At 33.6% G+C, this 16,189-nt stretch overlaps 1 protein-coding gene across 1 annotated transcript in view; it reads left to right on the forward strand.

Moving 5' to 3' along the window:
* LOC123532095 (PDF receptor-like) overlaps window positions 1-16,189 on the forward strand; it is a 137,141-nt gene that overhangs the window by 70,029 nt on the left and 50,923 nt on the right. Inside the window, exons 2-3 of the mRNA XM_045313453.2 lie at window positions 12,574-12,684; window positions 14,603-14,766. Coding sequence (XP_045169388.1) covers window positions 12,574-12,684; window positions 14,603-14,766 — 275 coding nt within the window. The remainder of the gene's footprint in view (window positions 1-12,573; window positions 12,685-14,602; window positions 14,767-16,189) is intronic.

Below are 16,189 nucleotides of genomic sequence, written 5' to 3' on the forward strand. Positions count from 1 at the left end.
TGTTATGAATTTTTGTGACAAATTGCGTGTCATTTGTTGGGACACACTCTGAATTATGAGAGTGTAATATCAAGAAATGATTTATAATTTCAATTTTGAGGAAGCTATTCCTTAGAAACTGTGTGATTTATTTAGTACGAGGACGAAATATGGGAATATACTGAAATGTTATTGTATTCGCTTGAAAGTTAAGCTCTAATGATCTGTTTTGCTATGATGCTACGGGTGTATTCAACCAATGGAATTTGTTTTTGTATCTAAATCGACGTTAGTTTATATTTGAATGTGCGATTAATGCTACTAGTAAGGCGAAGAAGGACTATCATATGATAGAATAGCCGGATCTATAAAAAAAATAAACGTCGAACATCTGCTATGAAATCAACAATAGTTATGCAGCACGTTAAATACATAAAAGCTGTATTTCTTATAAAAGGCTCAAATAAGCTTGATTCTTTTAAGTGTTGTTTTTTTTTTTGTTCGAATTAAGAAGCAAAGCAAATTCTGTGTTTCGGATTAGTTTGAGAAACATCTATTGTCCCAGTTTGCTAGTGTTCACTGATCATACAAACAGTTAATGAAGGAACACGCTGTAGTGACTTATGTAAATGAAATAGCTGTTTCATGATCGCATGAATATAATCCCTTACCTGTGAAATAAAAAGGCGCAACTATTGTATTGAGATGAACTTGTTGATTATATTTACATACATTTTGTTATATACACGCTGTGTTGCAATATAATTCACTTTTAACATAACATGCATAATGCCTGACAATTGCTGAAATTTGCATATCAGTAAGACTTAGTAACAAAAAGACGTATGAAAATATATATAATTCATAATAAATGACAACAATATTAATGCCTGATTTTGATAATTTGTATTGGACAAAACTATTTTGTGAGGGCAGGCGAGCTTCGTAATTATTGATAGATTATAATTAAAAAGTAATTTAGTCAGATGAATTGTCATCATAAAGGAATTGTTCATTAAATGATGGTTTCAAGCAATGGAGGAGCAACAAGATTGCATCAAAGAAACTTTTGAGGAGATAGTGATTGTGGATAGTGTCGACAACAGCACAGGTTGTAATTTCACACTTATATCATAGTCAGATTTTATGTTATACATGTATCAGTTTTGCAGTAAGCAAGACTATAATATTTAAAGTAATATTTCAAGGGAAGAATTGTTCTAAAAGATACCAAAAAGAGCATCGTATCTCTCTAAAACATTCCTTGTCTGATTCTTTAAACAAGTGGTTTTAATAGTGATATTACATGATTCAAGAAAAAATTACATATTTTGACGTAGAAATGTGTTTCGTTTGTGAGGAGAATTCTGCTTGGACAAGTGTGTTTCCTTTATCTTGTCACTTGAAAAAAAAATAACGGAATTGTGAAAAAGAAGAGTAAAAGTACTTATCTGTAATCTGATTTCATGCAACTTTCCTTTAAGATTACTTCGCATAAATCTAATAATAAAAACAACATTTCTTTAAGACATCGTGAGTTTTTGTTGTTGTTGATGATGTTTTTCTATTGTTTGTTGTTTTTTTGCACAAATATCAGCCCACTCTCATGTTTGATTTCTGTCGTATTGCACCAGACCCTTAATGCTTACAGGTTAAATCATCCTGTTGTTGTTATACCACTGATAGTTCTAAGATGGTGTGCTACTGCTTTATCCAAAATGATTGTTTTATTTACGCTGTCAATATTTTTAAAGTGTCCAGGTATTTTTGTGCGTATATCTGTCATGCATAAATCTAGTATCATTCCCCTTGACCTAGTGAAAACGATGTTGTCCCTTGATTTAGTAAAAAAGAACAAAAATGCCGATAATTCAAAAAGTATTTTAACTAGAATCAACAAAATACACTCAACACTACACTAAAACAATGATAAATTAGCTCATGACCTTTGCGCACATATAGTATTATCCCCCTTGTAAGAAACTTATTAATGGATCTTCTTGAAACTTAACACATATACACTATCACTATAGAGCGGTGGTACACGCGCAGTTTCTTCGTTGCATCAACTCTAGAGTTATTGCCTTGCAATAATTTTACAATCCATAAATTTTACATATTAAAGTAATCCACTGAAGATCCATCATGAAATTTAATACATATGCAGATCGCTATAGTCGTTCAATCAGGATCTCTTCAGTGAAGTTATTACCCTTTAATTGATCTAAACTTCGTGAATTCCTACTAAACAATGTAACACATTGGTGGATCTATATGAAATGTAACACAAATACATGTCACTGTAGAGTAGACTTTTTCTACTAGATTTTGTAACAATAATATGAACCAACAAACTGTTGCACGGTCCTTTTATACATGACTTGTCTATATGTAGAAATTTGATATCTTTTAAAACTAATTATTTAATGATAAATATTTAGATAAAAAAAACAAATTATATATAATAGTAATACATGCACAGTACACATTTCAATTCATGCTTTGAATCAATATCATATTTTAAGTTTGACTCAGTCTCTGCTAACTGTCTGAGTTACAAGATATCATAGATTATGAATAACAAAACTATAAATCCCAATGTACGCTTTTGCATCGATAGGAAACTTAACAATATAGCCTGTCTGTTACTGCAGATGGCTTGCTGCCTTTGGCTGAATCTGCTGTTATCACCTGTTCAGTGGCTTCTATACTTTCTTTTTATATTAGAAAGGAAACACACGATGTGCTGGAAATGCTCTATTGCTTTGTCCTTATGACTGTATAACTGAATAAGTTATCCTAGAATTAATTTATAAATCATCTGATCTAAATGCCATTTGTTCATATGTCTGGTGTGAGTATGTAGCATTGTCACTTGCATAGTAATTCTCGTAACATATGCTGACTCGGAGGACGATATAAAATGCGACAAATACTTATTTGCATTTATATTGAAAAATGTCTTTATTTTCGCTGGAGAACAAAGGTTAATATGTTTCGGCTATGCTAATGAAATTTATCAAGTTGTGCCAGAAAAAAACGCCTTGCAATATATGAGTTTTAACTTACTACGAGTAAAAATGCATTGGAAAAAAATGCTGTGTATTGATACTCATGAAAAATTGTAATTTTGTATAAAATGATTTCGTGCGAGGGCCATTCCATAAGTTAAGTAACTGTCAAATTATTGTTAAAATATGTTGAATGACATAAGATTCTTTTACTGGTTATAGGTGCAGATGGGGGATATCCGGCTTTGGAGTAACTGTTTAGGCGGTAACGAGGCTCTCTCGCGTAAACAGTTGCCCGGTAGCCGCATATTACATAGAGATGGTACCTAAGCCACGTATTCAACGACAACAACAACAAATCCAGTGAAAAACTGAAGCACATATCGCTTATCCCACGCTAGCAATATTTTAATATAGCACCGTTCAGTAAATACGGGAACTTTTGACAGCGAAACCGGCTTCGTTATTTTGATGGATTAGCTAAAGAAAGGTGATAGTCATTTCTTTTTAATTAACACAGCCATTTTATTTATACTAATGACCGTCTACATTATATTAACAGAAGTTTCTGTAACGGTAAATTCAGCAAGGTAAATGCGATTCCGCACGCCTCGGTCAATATGCAAATTAGGTACATTTGTAAACACGAGGTGCGTGTCATAAAAAGTGAAATAACTTCTTTCGGCACAGTTTTTGGTATGGTTTTGGTGTGACCATAAGATAGAATATACATTTTTATATCGCTCTGTTTTTAACTCGTACATTTTGAGGCCTTGATTATTCTTGGCAAACGAATTTTGTAAAATGTTGAGGGATTCGATGCCGTAAAATTCTTAAAGCCTATTTATATTTTTTCTCACGAATAATGTTTTCTTTCCTATGATCATATCATACCTGTAAATTTTCGACAGTAATGAATAAAAATAGTTGTCTTTGAATTATTTCGTTCGAAAATGAAAGATGTTGCTCAACTTGTTTTGTTTCAATGATTATTCATAGATCTTGAAGTAAACAATATTATTAGGAAACACATCCAAATCTATGCGTACTTTGGTCACATAACTAAATAGTCATAGAAGAGTTATCTGTCACTGGCTTCACTTTTCCAAGTAGGATCAATTTTTTCGGATTAAATATTGCCCTTCAGCATGAAAACTGAAGTATGAAAGTTAAACCATTATATAATTGAGGTACTCCGATACTAAGTGTTCAACAGAAAATAATATCGGATGCAATTTGAATTTTAGGTACCATCTCTATATTACAGTCTGCTTAATATGGCTACCAACTGAGCGGCTTCGCTTAAAAACTCGTAGATAATAAAGACACTTACCATTGAAAAATGTCCTCTGTCAAAAAGTAAACCAATATCGTCATTTTTAACTGCAACTAACATTTTTCTCGCCTAAAAACAGTAAATTACAAAATACTACCCCCCCCCAACCCCCTAAAAATGGGGTTGCCGTTTCAGTACGAAAGGTATTAACTGATCTTAAGTTATTTAAATTGTATGTGGGTGCCGTGACAATTGAATGTATTCCAACCAGACAGTAATTACGTACACACATTCTTTTGTTACTAAGCAACAGAAAAATGCTGTTGAACATGCAGGCTGAACACTGAGAGGACAGTTAATTGATATGCATGTGATTGTTCGAATTAAGCGTTTTTTAACACTTTCATAGTCATATAAACGACAGCAGTGTCTACATGTTGCACTGAGCACAGTGTCCGGCTTTATAATGTTGTCTTACTGAAATGCCACGCCGTACACACGTGACATGACACCTCACTTAGTCACATTATACTGACATCGGGCTTACCAGTCCAAGAAGTGTGCTCTTTATGCTAAGCACCAGGCGAGGAAGCTACTAGTTACACTTTTACCGTCTCTGTTATGACACAACCACGAAACGAATCCACGACCTCTCTCGCTCGAAGCGGATGCTCTACCACAAGGATAAAGTGATGGTCTTTCTGATGTTCTATTAATTATAGATTTGATTTTATGGCACTTGTAGTATTACACTGTATGCTGATCCTCGTACATGGTTCTTTGGTGAACAAACTTTGTAAAACTAAACAATTTTAGAAGAACAAAGTCAGATATTACAAATATGTATCTTCTATTACAAACGCATTGTTGAGAGTGATAAGAAAAATAATATTACTTCACATTTTTGTGTACGTCTTAGTACGAAACACCGCTAACGAAACCTTCAAAAAGGTGAACGCTCGATGCGACCTTTTTAAGGGGGAGCAGAATCTAATATGATTGTCAGACCGTTTAATCAAATTACCCATCATGTCTAGTCAACAATAGACAGATATTTTAGTAAAGCGTGCCTTTAAAGAGTTCTAAATACATGGTGTCTAGAGTTCAATGTTCTCTGGTAAATGTAGTGTGTGCGTGTGCGTGCGCGCGTGTGTGCGCGTGCGTTTGCCTGTGTGTGTGTGTGTGTGTGTGTGTGTGTGTGTGTGTGTTTTATTCTAAATCATCAACAACAGTATCTATGCACGTTCGTCTGTCCATTTGTCCGTTCCTTTATCGTGTCGTAACTACAGGGAAAATTTTCATAAAACTAGCATCAGTTGTAAACCATATCAAGACGACGTACAGAAAGCACAGACCAGATCACTAGGTTATAGGTCAACGTCGCAGTTTGAAGTTAAAGGTCAAAGAGCTGTGTCCGTTCCATATCTTCTTAACAGTTGGGAAGATTTTCATAAAATGTCCACCAATTGTTAATCTCATCTAGGCGACGTACAGAGCGCACAACTGGAGTCACAAGATCAAAGGTTAAAGGTCCAATACTAAGGAATGTGAACATTTTAATTTCTTTTAAAAAGCACAGAAACTATTTCATTTTATTGGAAAATAAAAGTTGGTATGTAGAAATTCGAAATAAATCGCAGTATATGTACAATTATTTTTTTATGAAGTATGAAGAAAGTTAGAAAGACCTGGGGCTCATTCTGTCGATTCATTGAAATTTCAACATAATACACATACATTTCTTTGAGTTCCAAAGACCTTCTGTAAATTTTGACCTGCCAATCTTCATTATTTAGTGTCTTGCAGAAGTCTATGCACTGGCTATGAAAAAAATTGCCAACTCACTTTCCCTTAGTAATGGACCTTCAAAGTCACATTTATCAGAAAGCTTCATTCGTGTCCGCTCTATTGTCTAAGCCGCTGGGAAACTTTTCATGAAACTATCCTCAATCAATAACCACATCTAAACGAAGTTAAGAGCAAACAGTACATGTCAATATGTCCAAGGAAAACGTCACACAAGCTGGTAAATTTAAGATTTTTTTATTAGTGTTCGCGCCATTAAAGGGTCAAAAGTCCTGATCACAAGTATTTACATTCTCTGCATCTATGCGGCGTCCTTAAGTGATAGCTCTTGTTGTACCAGTTAACATTAATTTGATAGCATATAACAATTTTATGTTTTTATCAAAGTATATTTAAGTACTTCGACAAATTTGTGGTATTTCGTAAGTTACCTCTTTCTATGTTATACCAGCATTGACAAGAACCACTATGATAATTAAGGTTTTACTCGTATTTGTATTTTCTATGGTTGTTTAAGTGACATGATGAACATATAAGACGATATAAATCATTAATATATACACTCGGTCTTATAGTTACCAGTGATGTATTGCTTTTCTCTGATATAATGAACATGTTGCTAATAGTCCTAAGCTGCGCCGTTACCGTGGTGACCATAACTCAGAATTCTTCTCATTGATCATTCACACGTGAAGGTATGGCCATACATACATTTGCACAAAGATTCGAATATAACTAGTTCTGGAAAATGCGTAAAGGCAATACAGTCAATGATAAAATCTGTAAAAATATCCCTTAGAAGCATAGAATGCAACAACAAAAAAGAATAATAGCAGACTCGGTTTGATTGAGTCTGTTCATAGGAGGTAATTAAATGTGCAACACCTCTCCCGCCCCTAGCATCGGTTTATAAGCGGAACTCTATTACATATCTATTTGAATGGACTCCATGATCCCAAAGGCGAACACAATGTCATAATAACATTTAGTTCATTAGTACCTAGTAAATAGTAACAAACTTGTGCTAGAAATTCTCTTGATACCGTATTGCTTCATGCATTATCATCATATTATCATAACTGACGTAAGCCTATTGTCGAAAACAATGGACATGACGTTAGCGCGGGAGACGGAAATGACGTCATGTCGTTACGGAATGGCATTCCGATTTTGTTTTATTATCTGAAGTGTACCGTCATGTAATTTTCGTGAACTAACTTATTTTAAGCAAAGAAATATACTATAAGCAATAAAGTTTCATAGTAAAGGCGTTTCTTATCCAGCTGCAGTGAAAAGAAACATAAAAATAAAAACTAGCATTTAATGACTGAACATGAGTTAGTCACAAATAAAAAAAAAAACATACTGACCTTGCCTCCTTTTGTTTCAGGTAAACATGTAATAAACAGGCCCTGTACGGAGATAACACCCTCAGTGTGTTATGATCTTGCCAGAGGAACCTTTTTTACTCAAAGGCACCGTTCTTTCATTTAATAACATTTACAATAACATTTAATAATCTGCTACATTTTTTTAGACAAGATGCCGTCATAGCAATAATCAACTGCTACATTCTTCAGACATAATGCCATAATAACAGTTAATTGTCTGCTATCTTCTTCAGACATGACATCATAATAACATATAATTGTCTGCTATATGACATCATAAAAACAATTAGTTGTCTGATGCTATTAAACAATCAATTATCTATTACAATTTTAAGACATGATGTCGTAATTAGAGTAAATGTCTGCTATATTTTCAGTTATGAGACAGTCCTCCTGAGTGGTATTATTAGCATGGTGATCATAACTCAAAATCCTCCTCATTAGATATAACATTCACATGTACAAAATGTAAAAATATTAAATCGTTTAACATTTAATAATCATACTTATGTACTTAGCATATATGGCGAACGTATTTATGTGGAAATTAATTACACAAGAATAATTTCCTACAAATTGCACAAAAAAAATGTTTATGGCGGCTTTAGATTTATAACAGGCGAACTATTTTGATGCAGGATCAGTAGAAAAATCAAAGCCTTGAGACGTCTGGTGGTTGCGGGTTTAGGTAGATTTATTTTCTATTTAATAGCAACTGTTGTGTACCTCAATGCCTTTCTTTTACAATAAGGATAAAGCAGAGAGCATCTGCATTTACATTTTGTCTATTAAAAATGTCAAAATGTACAAAATGTAATTTTATGAAATAAGAAAATATCGGTAAAAATGATGGATGCACCCCGAAATATGCATTATAACACATTAAAATAACAAAAGTAGAATTCACTGACGATAAAGGCGCTTTAGTTTATTCATGTTGAGTAATCAAAGGGCAGTAACTCATCTGAATAAAACATGAAGATAATATGTGCATCTCCTATTCGGAGTGGTTTCAATGAATTCCAGCCAGTGGTTGCTGGGGAATACTCCGGGCAAAAATTGTACAATAGTATACCTGATCTGTTGGTGACAAAGCAAATGCCAATCTATAAATATGCATGTATGAGAAACAAATACAAATGTGCCTCATATCTAAGATGAACTTATCTATATTGCCAGCTGGAAATCGTGCATTGATGTAACCATGGGCTGGAATATCTTATCATTGATAGATCTTATGTAATCTAAATTGGTCAGTGTGAATGGATACAGGTTGAACTCATTCGCATTGTTCTTAATGGGACTATTTTGTGTAGCATTTTGTGAACATTCTTTTGATGTAATTAGGAATAAAAATAAAGATGCTATATGATTGTCAGAAATACACTTGTAACTTTGGTAGCGGGATAAACCGGGTGGTTCTCTTCCAAATTTTTCAAGCAGTTTTGCTTGGTTGCACATATGAACCGCCAGAGCTAAAAATAGAAAAATATTCAAACGACATCTCCTCCTAAACCAATGGTCCGATTTTGAAATTATTTCAAACAAATGGTACTTGTATGACCCCCTATAAAGATTGTTCAAATTATTTTGATTCGTTAAAAAAATATGACTGGAAGAGGGCGTGGCCACTTTTCACTATTTGTATTTTGTGGAAACTTTAAAAATTCTTCTTGTGTGGAACTGCCGGCCCAATTTTAAAATAATTTTGCACAAATTGTCCTTGTGTGACCCTCTATCAATAGTATTCAAATTGTTTCGATTTGTCAAAAAAAAACATGGCCGCCATAGTGCATGGTCACTTTTCCCTATATGTATATAGTGAAAATTAAAAAACAAATCTTCTTGTGTAAAACTGCTGGCCCAATTTTAAAATAATTATGCACAAATGGTTATTGTGTGACCCTCTACAAATACTGATCAAATTTTTCCTATTCGTCAAAAAAACATTTTCGCCATAGGGCGTGGTCACTTTTCTCTATATGTATATAGTTCTTCTTGTCTATTTTGACCATAGGGCAATAATAAAACTACTAGCCTAATTTCAAAATAATTTTACACAAACGGTCCTTGTGTGACCATCTACTAAGATTGGTCAGATTAGTTATATTTGTCAAAAAACATGGCTGCCAGGGGGCGTGGCCACTTTTCCCTATATTTATTAGAAAACTTTCTTGTATAAAACTGTTATCTCGACCTTAAAATAATTTGACACAAAATGTCCTTATGTGACCTTCTACAAGTATTGCTCAAATTTTTCTGATTCGTCAAAAAAATGGCCGCCAGAGGGCGTGGCCATTTTCCATTTTCAGATTTCGGTATTTGGTAAAAAGAATTTTAGCATATGTTACAAAATTATATTGTCATCCGCCGTATCGTGTGTCGAGCGTCGTGTCGCATTATTGTGCTCCGTGTTGTATGTTGACAGACGCACGACATGCGATACAACGGGCGACATTACGAAACGAGGCCCAGCACGACGACGCTATCACATAAGCTAAACAGGACTCCGGTGGATTCTGTAGTTAAGAGGTAAAATAATTTAAATACCTTGGCGACTACCGCGTCTAGGCATCAAATCAATTACGTAGGTATGGCGAGGCAACATTGGAAAACAAAAATGCAGTTCAGAACAGTATGTAATTTCTAAGCCCTTCCCATAGTCAACACATGCACACTTTGGCATGCACGCACACACCTAATCTTGTTTCAGGTTAAAAATTGTTTAAAGTAATATCTAAGTTGCAATAACTTGAACTTTAGTTGGTTTTTTGTTATTTGCTGATTGACATTTAGCGTTGGTTTTAAGACATATAACGGGGACATTTAGCGTTAAAGGTGCGACATTTAGCGGCAGATGATTTTGCGACATTTAGCGAGGGTGGCGATATTTCACATCAACTTTGCGACATTTAACGGTGCCACATACATTACACCTCTACAAGCTTTACTGATGATCATTACTTAGCTCTGAATGTGTTTAGCGCATATAAAATAATAAATCTCATTAATTTATGTAAGATAATAATTTATATTCCATACTAGATATCATTGTGCAAGTATTTTATCGTTGGTATATACATACATTACGCTTTCACATTATTTTGCCGACCTGACCTTTGATTGCTATCTAGATAATGTGTTTTATAATTTATAAAATGATATTTCTCATCAATTTATGAAAGGTAATGTCTTGTATTCCATAAAATATGTCATTGTGCAAGTATTTTATAGCTGGTATTAAATTTATACATATATTACGCTTCTGCAAGTCTTACGGGGCATCATTACGCCGCCCTGAGCTTTGAATGCTATCTAAATAATGAGTTTTACCATTTATAAAATAATATTTGTCCTAAATTTATGAAAGATAATGACTTATATTCCATAAAAGATGTCATTGTGTAAATAGTGTATCACTGGTATAAAATGTGTACATACATGAAGCTTCTATCAGTCTTACACGCCGATCTGAGCTTTGAATGCTATCATGTTAGGTAATATGTTTTACCATTTGTACTTGAAAAAAATGAAAGTTCAATATGCATAAAATCTTCTCAATTTATGATAGAAAATGCTTCATATGCAATAAAACATTCAACTCTTCAAGTATTTCAGTTCTGCTATTAAATTTATATAAAACATTACGCCCCAATTTGCGCTATTACGTATCATTTTGCTACATTACTGCACATTACTGTATTAAGGCAGAATCTACACGAAACTTTTGTCGTGTGTTCGTGTCGTCGGGTCGAAGTTAACGAAAGGTCGAAAACAGCTCAATGTCGTGTGTTCGCCTTTCGCCTTTCGGTGCGAATACACGAAGATATGACAAAAGAAGGGCGACAACACGAATTTCTAATACACGCAGACACGAAAAGTGATTAATACAAAAGTTCGTGTGTTCGCCTCTAAAATTTCGTTATTTCGCCTTCAATGTTTTGTTATTTCGTGTGTTTGCCTCGAAAATCGAAAGGCGAACACACGACAAATAAGCATTATTTCGACCTTTCGCGTTTTTTGTTACTTCAGCATTTCACCTCGGCGGTACGAACACACGAAATGGCAGAAATCAGCCACCATAGTATTAAAATTGAACACTTGTAATTGTGATTATAGTTGTAACACTTTCAGAAACGTGTTTCAGCTATTAGGTATTTTTCAAATAAAACAGTTCTTTCGAAACAAAAAAAAAATGTACCCGCAAGTTGTTCCAGATTAGCCTATAACAATGTTGTATCTGCACGGATATTTAAGTAACTTGGAACAAACAATCACCATAACAAAACAAACAAACCCTATTAGCTCAAAACTCAGGGCCACACTATGTGTTGAACAGTTTTTGTTGTATTTGTCCCGTTTGTAACATTTATGCGTAGTTGGATATTCAAATAACTTTGGATCAATATTAAACATTAAAACACAATGTGTCTTTTATATTATATTATTATACAAGCTTGATGAGCAAGTCTCAAATCCCTGACGCAAAGCTCAAGATTACAGGGTCAGAAGTTAACTGTCTATTTGGTACATGTAATTTCTTCTCTTTTTATATGATAAAGTGCAATAATACATGTTTCTGCAATCACCTCACTAATTCAAAAATAAAATATGTTTAAAGTAAAATAAGATATATTGATAAATATGAAAAATGCAATATTAACAGTACCAAAATAGATAATTTCATACACAGTTAAACATGGTTTTGATTCGAAAAGTAGCCAAGTTAATCTTCTGATTTACAGAACATAAAATCAAACGTTTGTAACAAAGCAATGCACTTTCTTTTTTTTAAGAATCGAATTTGTTTTCTCTTGAACACAAAAACTCATGAAATGGAGTGTTTTGCACATAGATAAAACGGTTGTAAATTGTTGAACAGTGTGTTACATATAATAAATAAAAACCTAACGGTTCTGTATTCAAACCGGTGATATACACTCAAACAGTAACATTGAATGCTTGTGTTTCTTCGAAATTTTAGAAAGTTCACTATTTTAGAGCGAGTGCCCCGGAGTTGTTTTGCAAAAGAAATGATGTGTATACAAACTTTAAAGTCTTCATTTTTGTGGTATTTTGTTAGTTAACAGTCTTTATTCTTTTTTTTCAGGTGGTTTATATTGCAATGCAACCTGGGATACAATACTGTGTTGGCCTGCTGCGCGAGCTGGCTCCACAATCAGACTACCTTGTCCGCCTCTTCCAGGGTTAGATCCTGAGAGTAAGATATCAATATGTGTCGTCATGATCATATTCACGTAATAAAGAGTTATTGATAATTTTCTCCCATGATCATGTAATGTTATCTAGAGCTCTTTGTAGTCAAAGTTAATTCATTTAAGCTCGATTGCGAAGACAGTTTGTGCTTATTTCAATAACTCTAGAGTCTGCTTCAAGGAACAATGTACACTTTATAATTTGACGAGGTAATTGGTCGTGATCTGAGGCAGATGGAGCAAAAGTCCGCCCGGTTGAGAAGAAAACATATTAACCAACTGAATACCGCCGCCCTTGAGTCATTCTGTTGGGTATTGTATTGAAAACGAGTGTATTGAACGGAGGGATTCTATACACACTTGTATGCTATATTTTTGTCCACTCTTGCTTTGTCAAGATTAATCAATTAAAGACATCTAATGGTAAATACAGTATATTGTAACATTCTATCAACAATATTTAGAGACGGTGCCTTCCCAAGGAAATTTAACACTAAATTGACCAGTAATAAACTGATGCCAACATAAAAGCAATGATCTAAAGTGAAAGAAAAACAAAATAGGCCCTTTTCCAAACAAATGAACTGGCCGACAAAATATGACCGACATTAATTATTAAAAATGTCACAGATACAGAACATGCACACTTTTCCCACGGCTTTCACTTAACAGTAGTCCTGAGGTCCTGCTATAATATCCAGCTGCATCAAAATTAAAATTGCATCCATTTCATACAAGGACAAAATACAAAATAAAGGAGTCGTTACAGCAAATGTTTTAATATTTTTGTTTTTAAGCTAAAAACACTTGCTTTCTGTAAGGATAACTTTTCAGAAACAGACTTTGTTATAAATGATATATACGACATGAAAAAAGAGAAATAGCATAAAAGAGATATAACTTGTATCACATATTTGTAACAACCTAAGCAGAATGCTGCTTATAACTTTCATCATTTCATTCCATTGTTTTGAAAGTGTTTCAGACGATTTACAAATTTTCAACCGATCCTCTTGACTTTTAATAGAACCTTCCGGCGTCACTGTCATTAATTGTGATCTAATTTAAGTAAGACAAATCGTAAAATGGCATAAATGTTGCAAATGATACAAGCGATTATCTATAAGAAGCCACAGCAATTTACAACCTACATTAACTTTATAAGTCTCTTCACATTTTAAACAAGAATTTCGTTTGGGCTTCATAATTAGAATTATATCTAGACAATCAGTTATTACATACACTGAGTGCAATCATCAGTGGAAACATATTGATGGTAAAATGTTGAACAGGTTTGTTTACATTATAAAACTTTCAATAACTTTTTTTCAAGTTTTTTTTTTTTTTTTTTTTTTTGTATGGTTTTGGAAAGCTTATGATATAGCACATATGATCCTCTTTCTTTCAGACTATAACTGGGAAATCCCGAAATCAATGGAAAACAGTAAATGTAGGAGTTGTCCATTTTGTTTATGACCATATTTAACTGTTAAATATTTCAGTGTCTACAAGGTGATAGGTCAGCACTAATTCTCCTGCATAGAGTATACGCACGCATTGAATATACACTATTAAACCTATTTTAAACCTAAACCTAACCTTTAGTCAGTATATCGTACAATCAATATGTGCGTACATACAATAGGGGCGATTTCATGTTGGCATAAGGAGATAGAGAAAAGAGATTTATTTACATATATAATCAACTCGTGTTTCAAAAAAAAATAAAACCTTCAGTAACTTTTTTTCAAGTTAGTTTTTTTGGTAAGAAATGGAGGGGAAAACATGAAAAGTCTTATTTGAAATATAAAGTAACATCTCTACATTTTATAAAGGCTTTGCAAATAATGCTAGCTTGACATAGTGTCTTAATGTTTAATTTCTTAGTATGCTTAGGTAAAATTTATCTGTTTTACTTTACAGAGTTTGGGTACAGAACATGTGGACCAGAGGGATTATGGGAGGGAAAATTCCCCGGGGACTACAGTTTACCAAGGGGCTATACAAATTATACGGATTGTTATACACCGGAAACGTTGGACCTATACAAGCGCTTCTTCTCCTCTAAAACAGCAGCTCAAAAACAGGTCAGTAACAATGAAACAAATCTGCTATATATCGTAGTAAACAAATGATTATTTAATTCAATATACATTGTATCTCTAAAATTTGGTATTATTTGTGGGGCAAAATTATACGTTTTAGCGCACCTGAGTATGAAGTGCTCATAGCGAGCTTTAACCACCGATTTTCGTCATCCGCAGTCCGAAATTTCTTTAAAAAAGACCAATTACTATACCGACAAGATATTTCACCCAAGTCAGAAAGGAATGTTCCTTGGGCGGTCCCCTTTCAGATTCCTTCTAATCTAGTCATCCATGCTCAGAATCCGTAGTTTTATGCCAAAAGAAATAAGTCAATAAAATGTTCCTCTTGCTTTTCTTCTTGTATATAGATAACATAAGTTTAATTACATGAGATGCCAGTAATAATATGTTTATGAACCCAGAGAGCTTATTTATCATGTTTTTGTCCTCTTGGGAGTGAAGTTAAGCCATGACATTCGAGAAATTCAAGTCTATAGTAGGTAAATTAGTATCACCAGGAAAAGCTAACATATGATATAAAGAAAATTACATTGAAGAGAAGTAATAAAATGCTCGACAGAGCCTCTTATCTTAAAGTTTCATTCAAACCGTTCAATCAATTTAATATGAAATGACACTCGTGTAACATCCTTTTCTAATTCTATATTAAAAGTATAAAGCAGCCATTTGTTACAAAATGCAAACAAAACATTTTCAACTGCACAGCAAGTTCAGACGCGTTTAGGTCGGGGTATTAATTTGTCAATTAATTTTTCCTCGGCGCCATGACTGCCAAACCTAAAGAATAGAAAAATCTTCCCACGTCACGGTCTTTTTAACTGATTTTATAATTATTTCATAGAATATCCGATAACAGGAATAAATGCTGAAATAACATCACAGTTATGGTTTTCATCAATGTTCTTGTTAGCATTACAGACGATATGAATTCAAACGCAATATCCATGAAATTCATGTTTGCTAATCAAAAAGACTACTAAAATAACATAAGATTTATAACACCTGAATCAGACAAAATTGCCTTATATTGTATTCATAGCGTATTAGATACGATATTTCTAGAAAAATCGTGACGAAACTGAATAGAAGAGATCACTATGTCCTCACGATCTCAAATTTCAGTATTGTCAAGATTGCTGGTATATACCATATCAAACACAAGATTTTGTAGCCGTTATCGTCCAACAGACAAAGAAAGTATATTACTGCATGATGTACGGAATGTTCAGTAATGGACAATTTTTTTCAATGATGCTATGACCTTTGAAGATTTAAATGCCTATGTTACGACCTTTTGATACCAAATGGATCAAGTACAAATTAAGGCGCTTTCATAGTATATGTACAGCTGCAGAAATTCAGTCCGAAACGTATTGCCTATTTATCATTCAAAGCAATCTTA

Source organism: Mercenaria mercenaria, chromosome 11 (assembly GCF_021730395.1).
Source record: "Mercenaria mercenaria strain notata chromosome 11, MADL_Memer_1, whole genome shotgun sequence".
Lineage (NCBI taxonomy): Eukaryota > Metazoa > Mollusca > Bivalvia > Venerida > Veneridae > Mercenaria > Mercenaria mercenaria.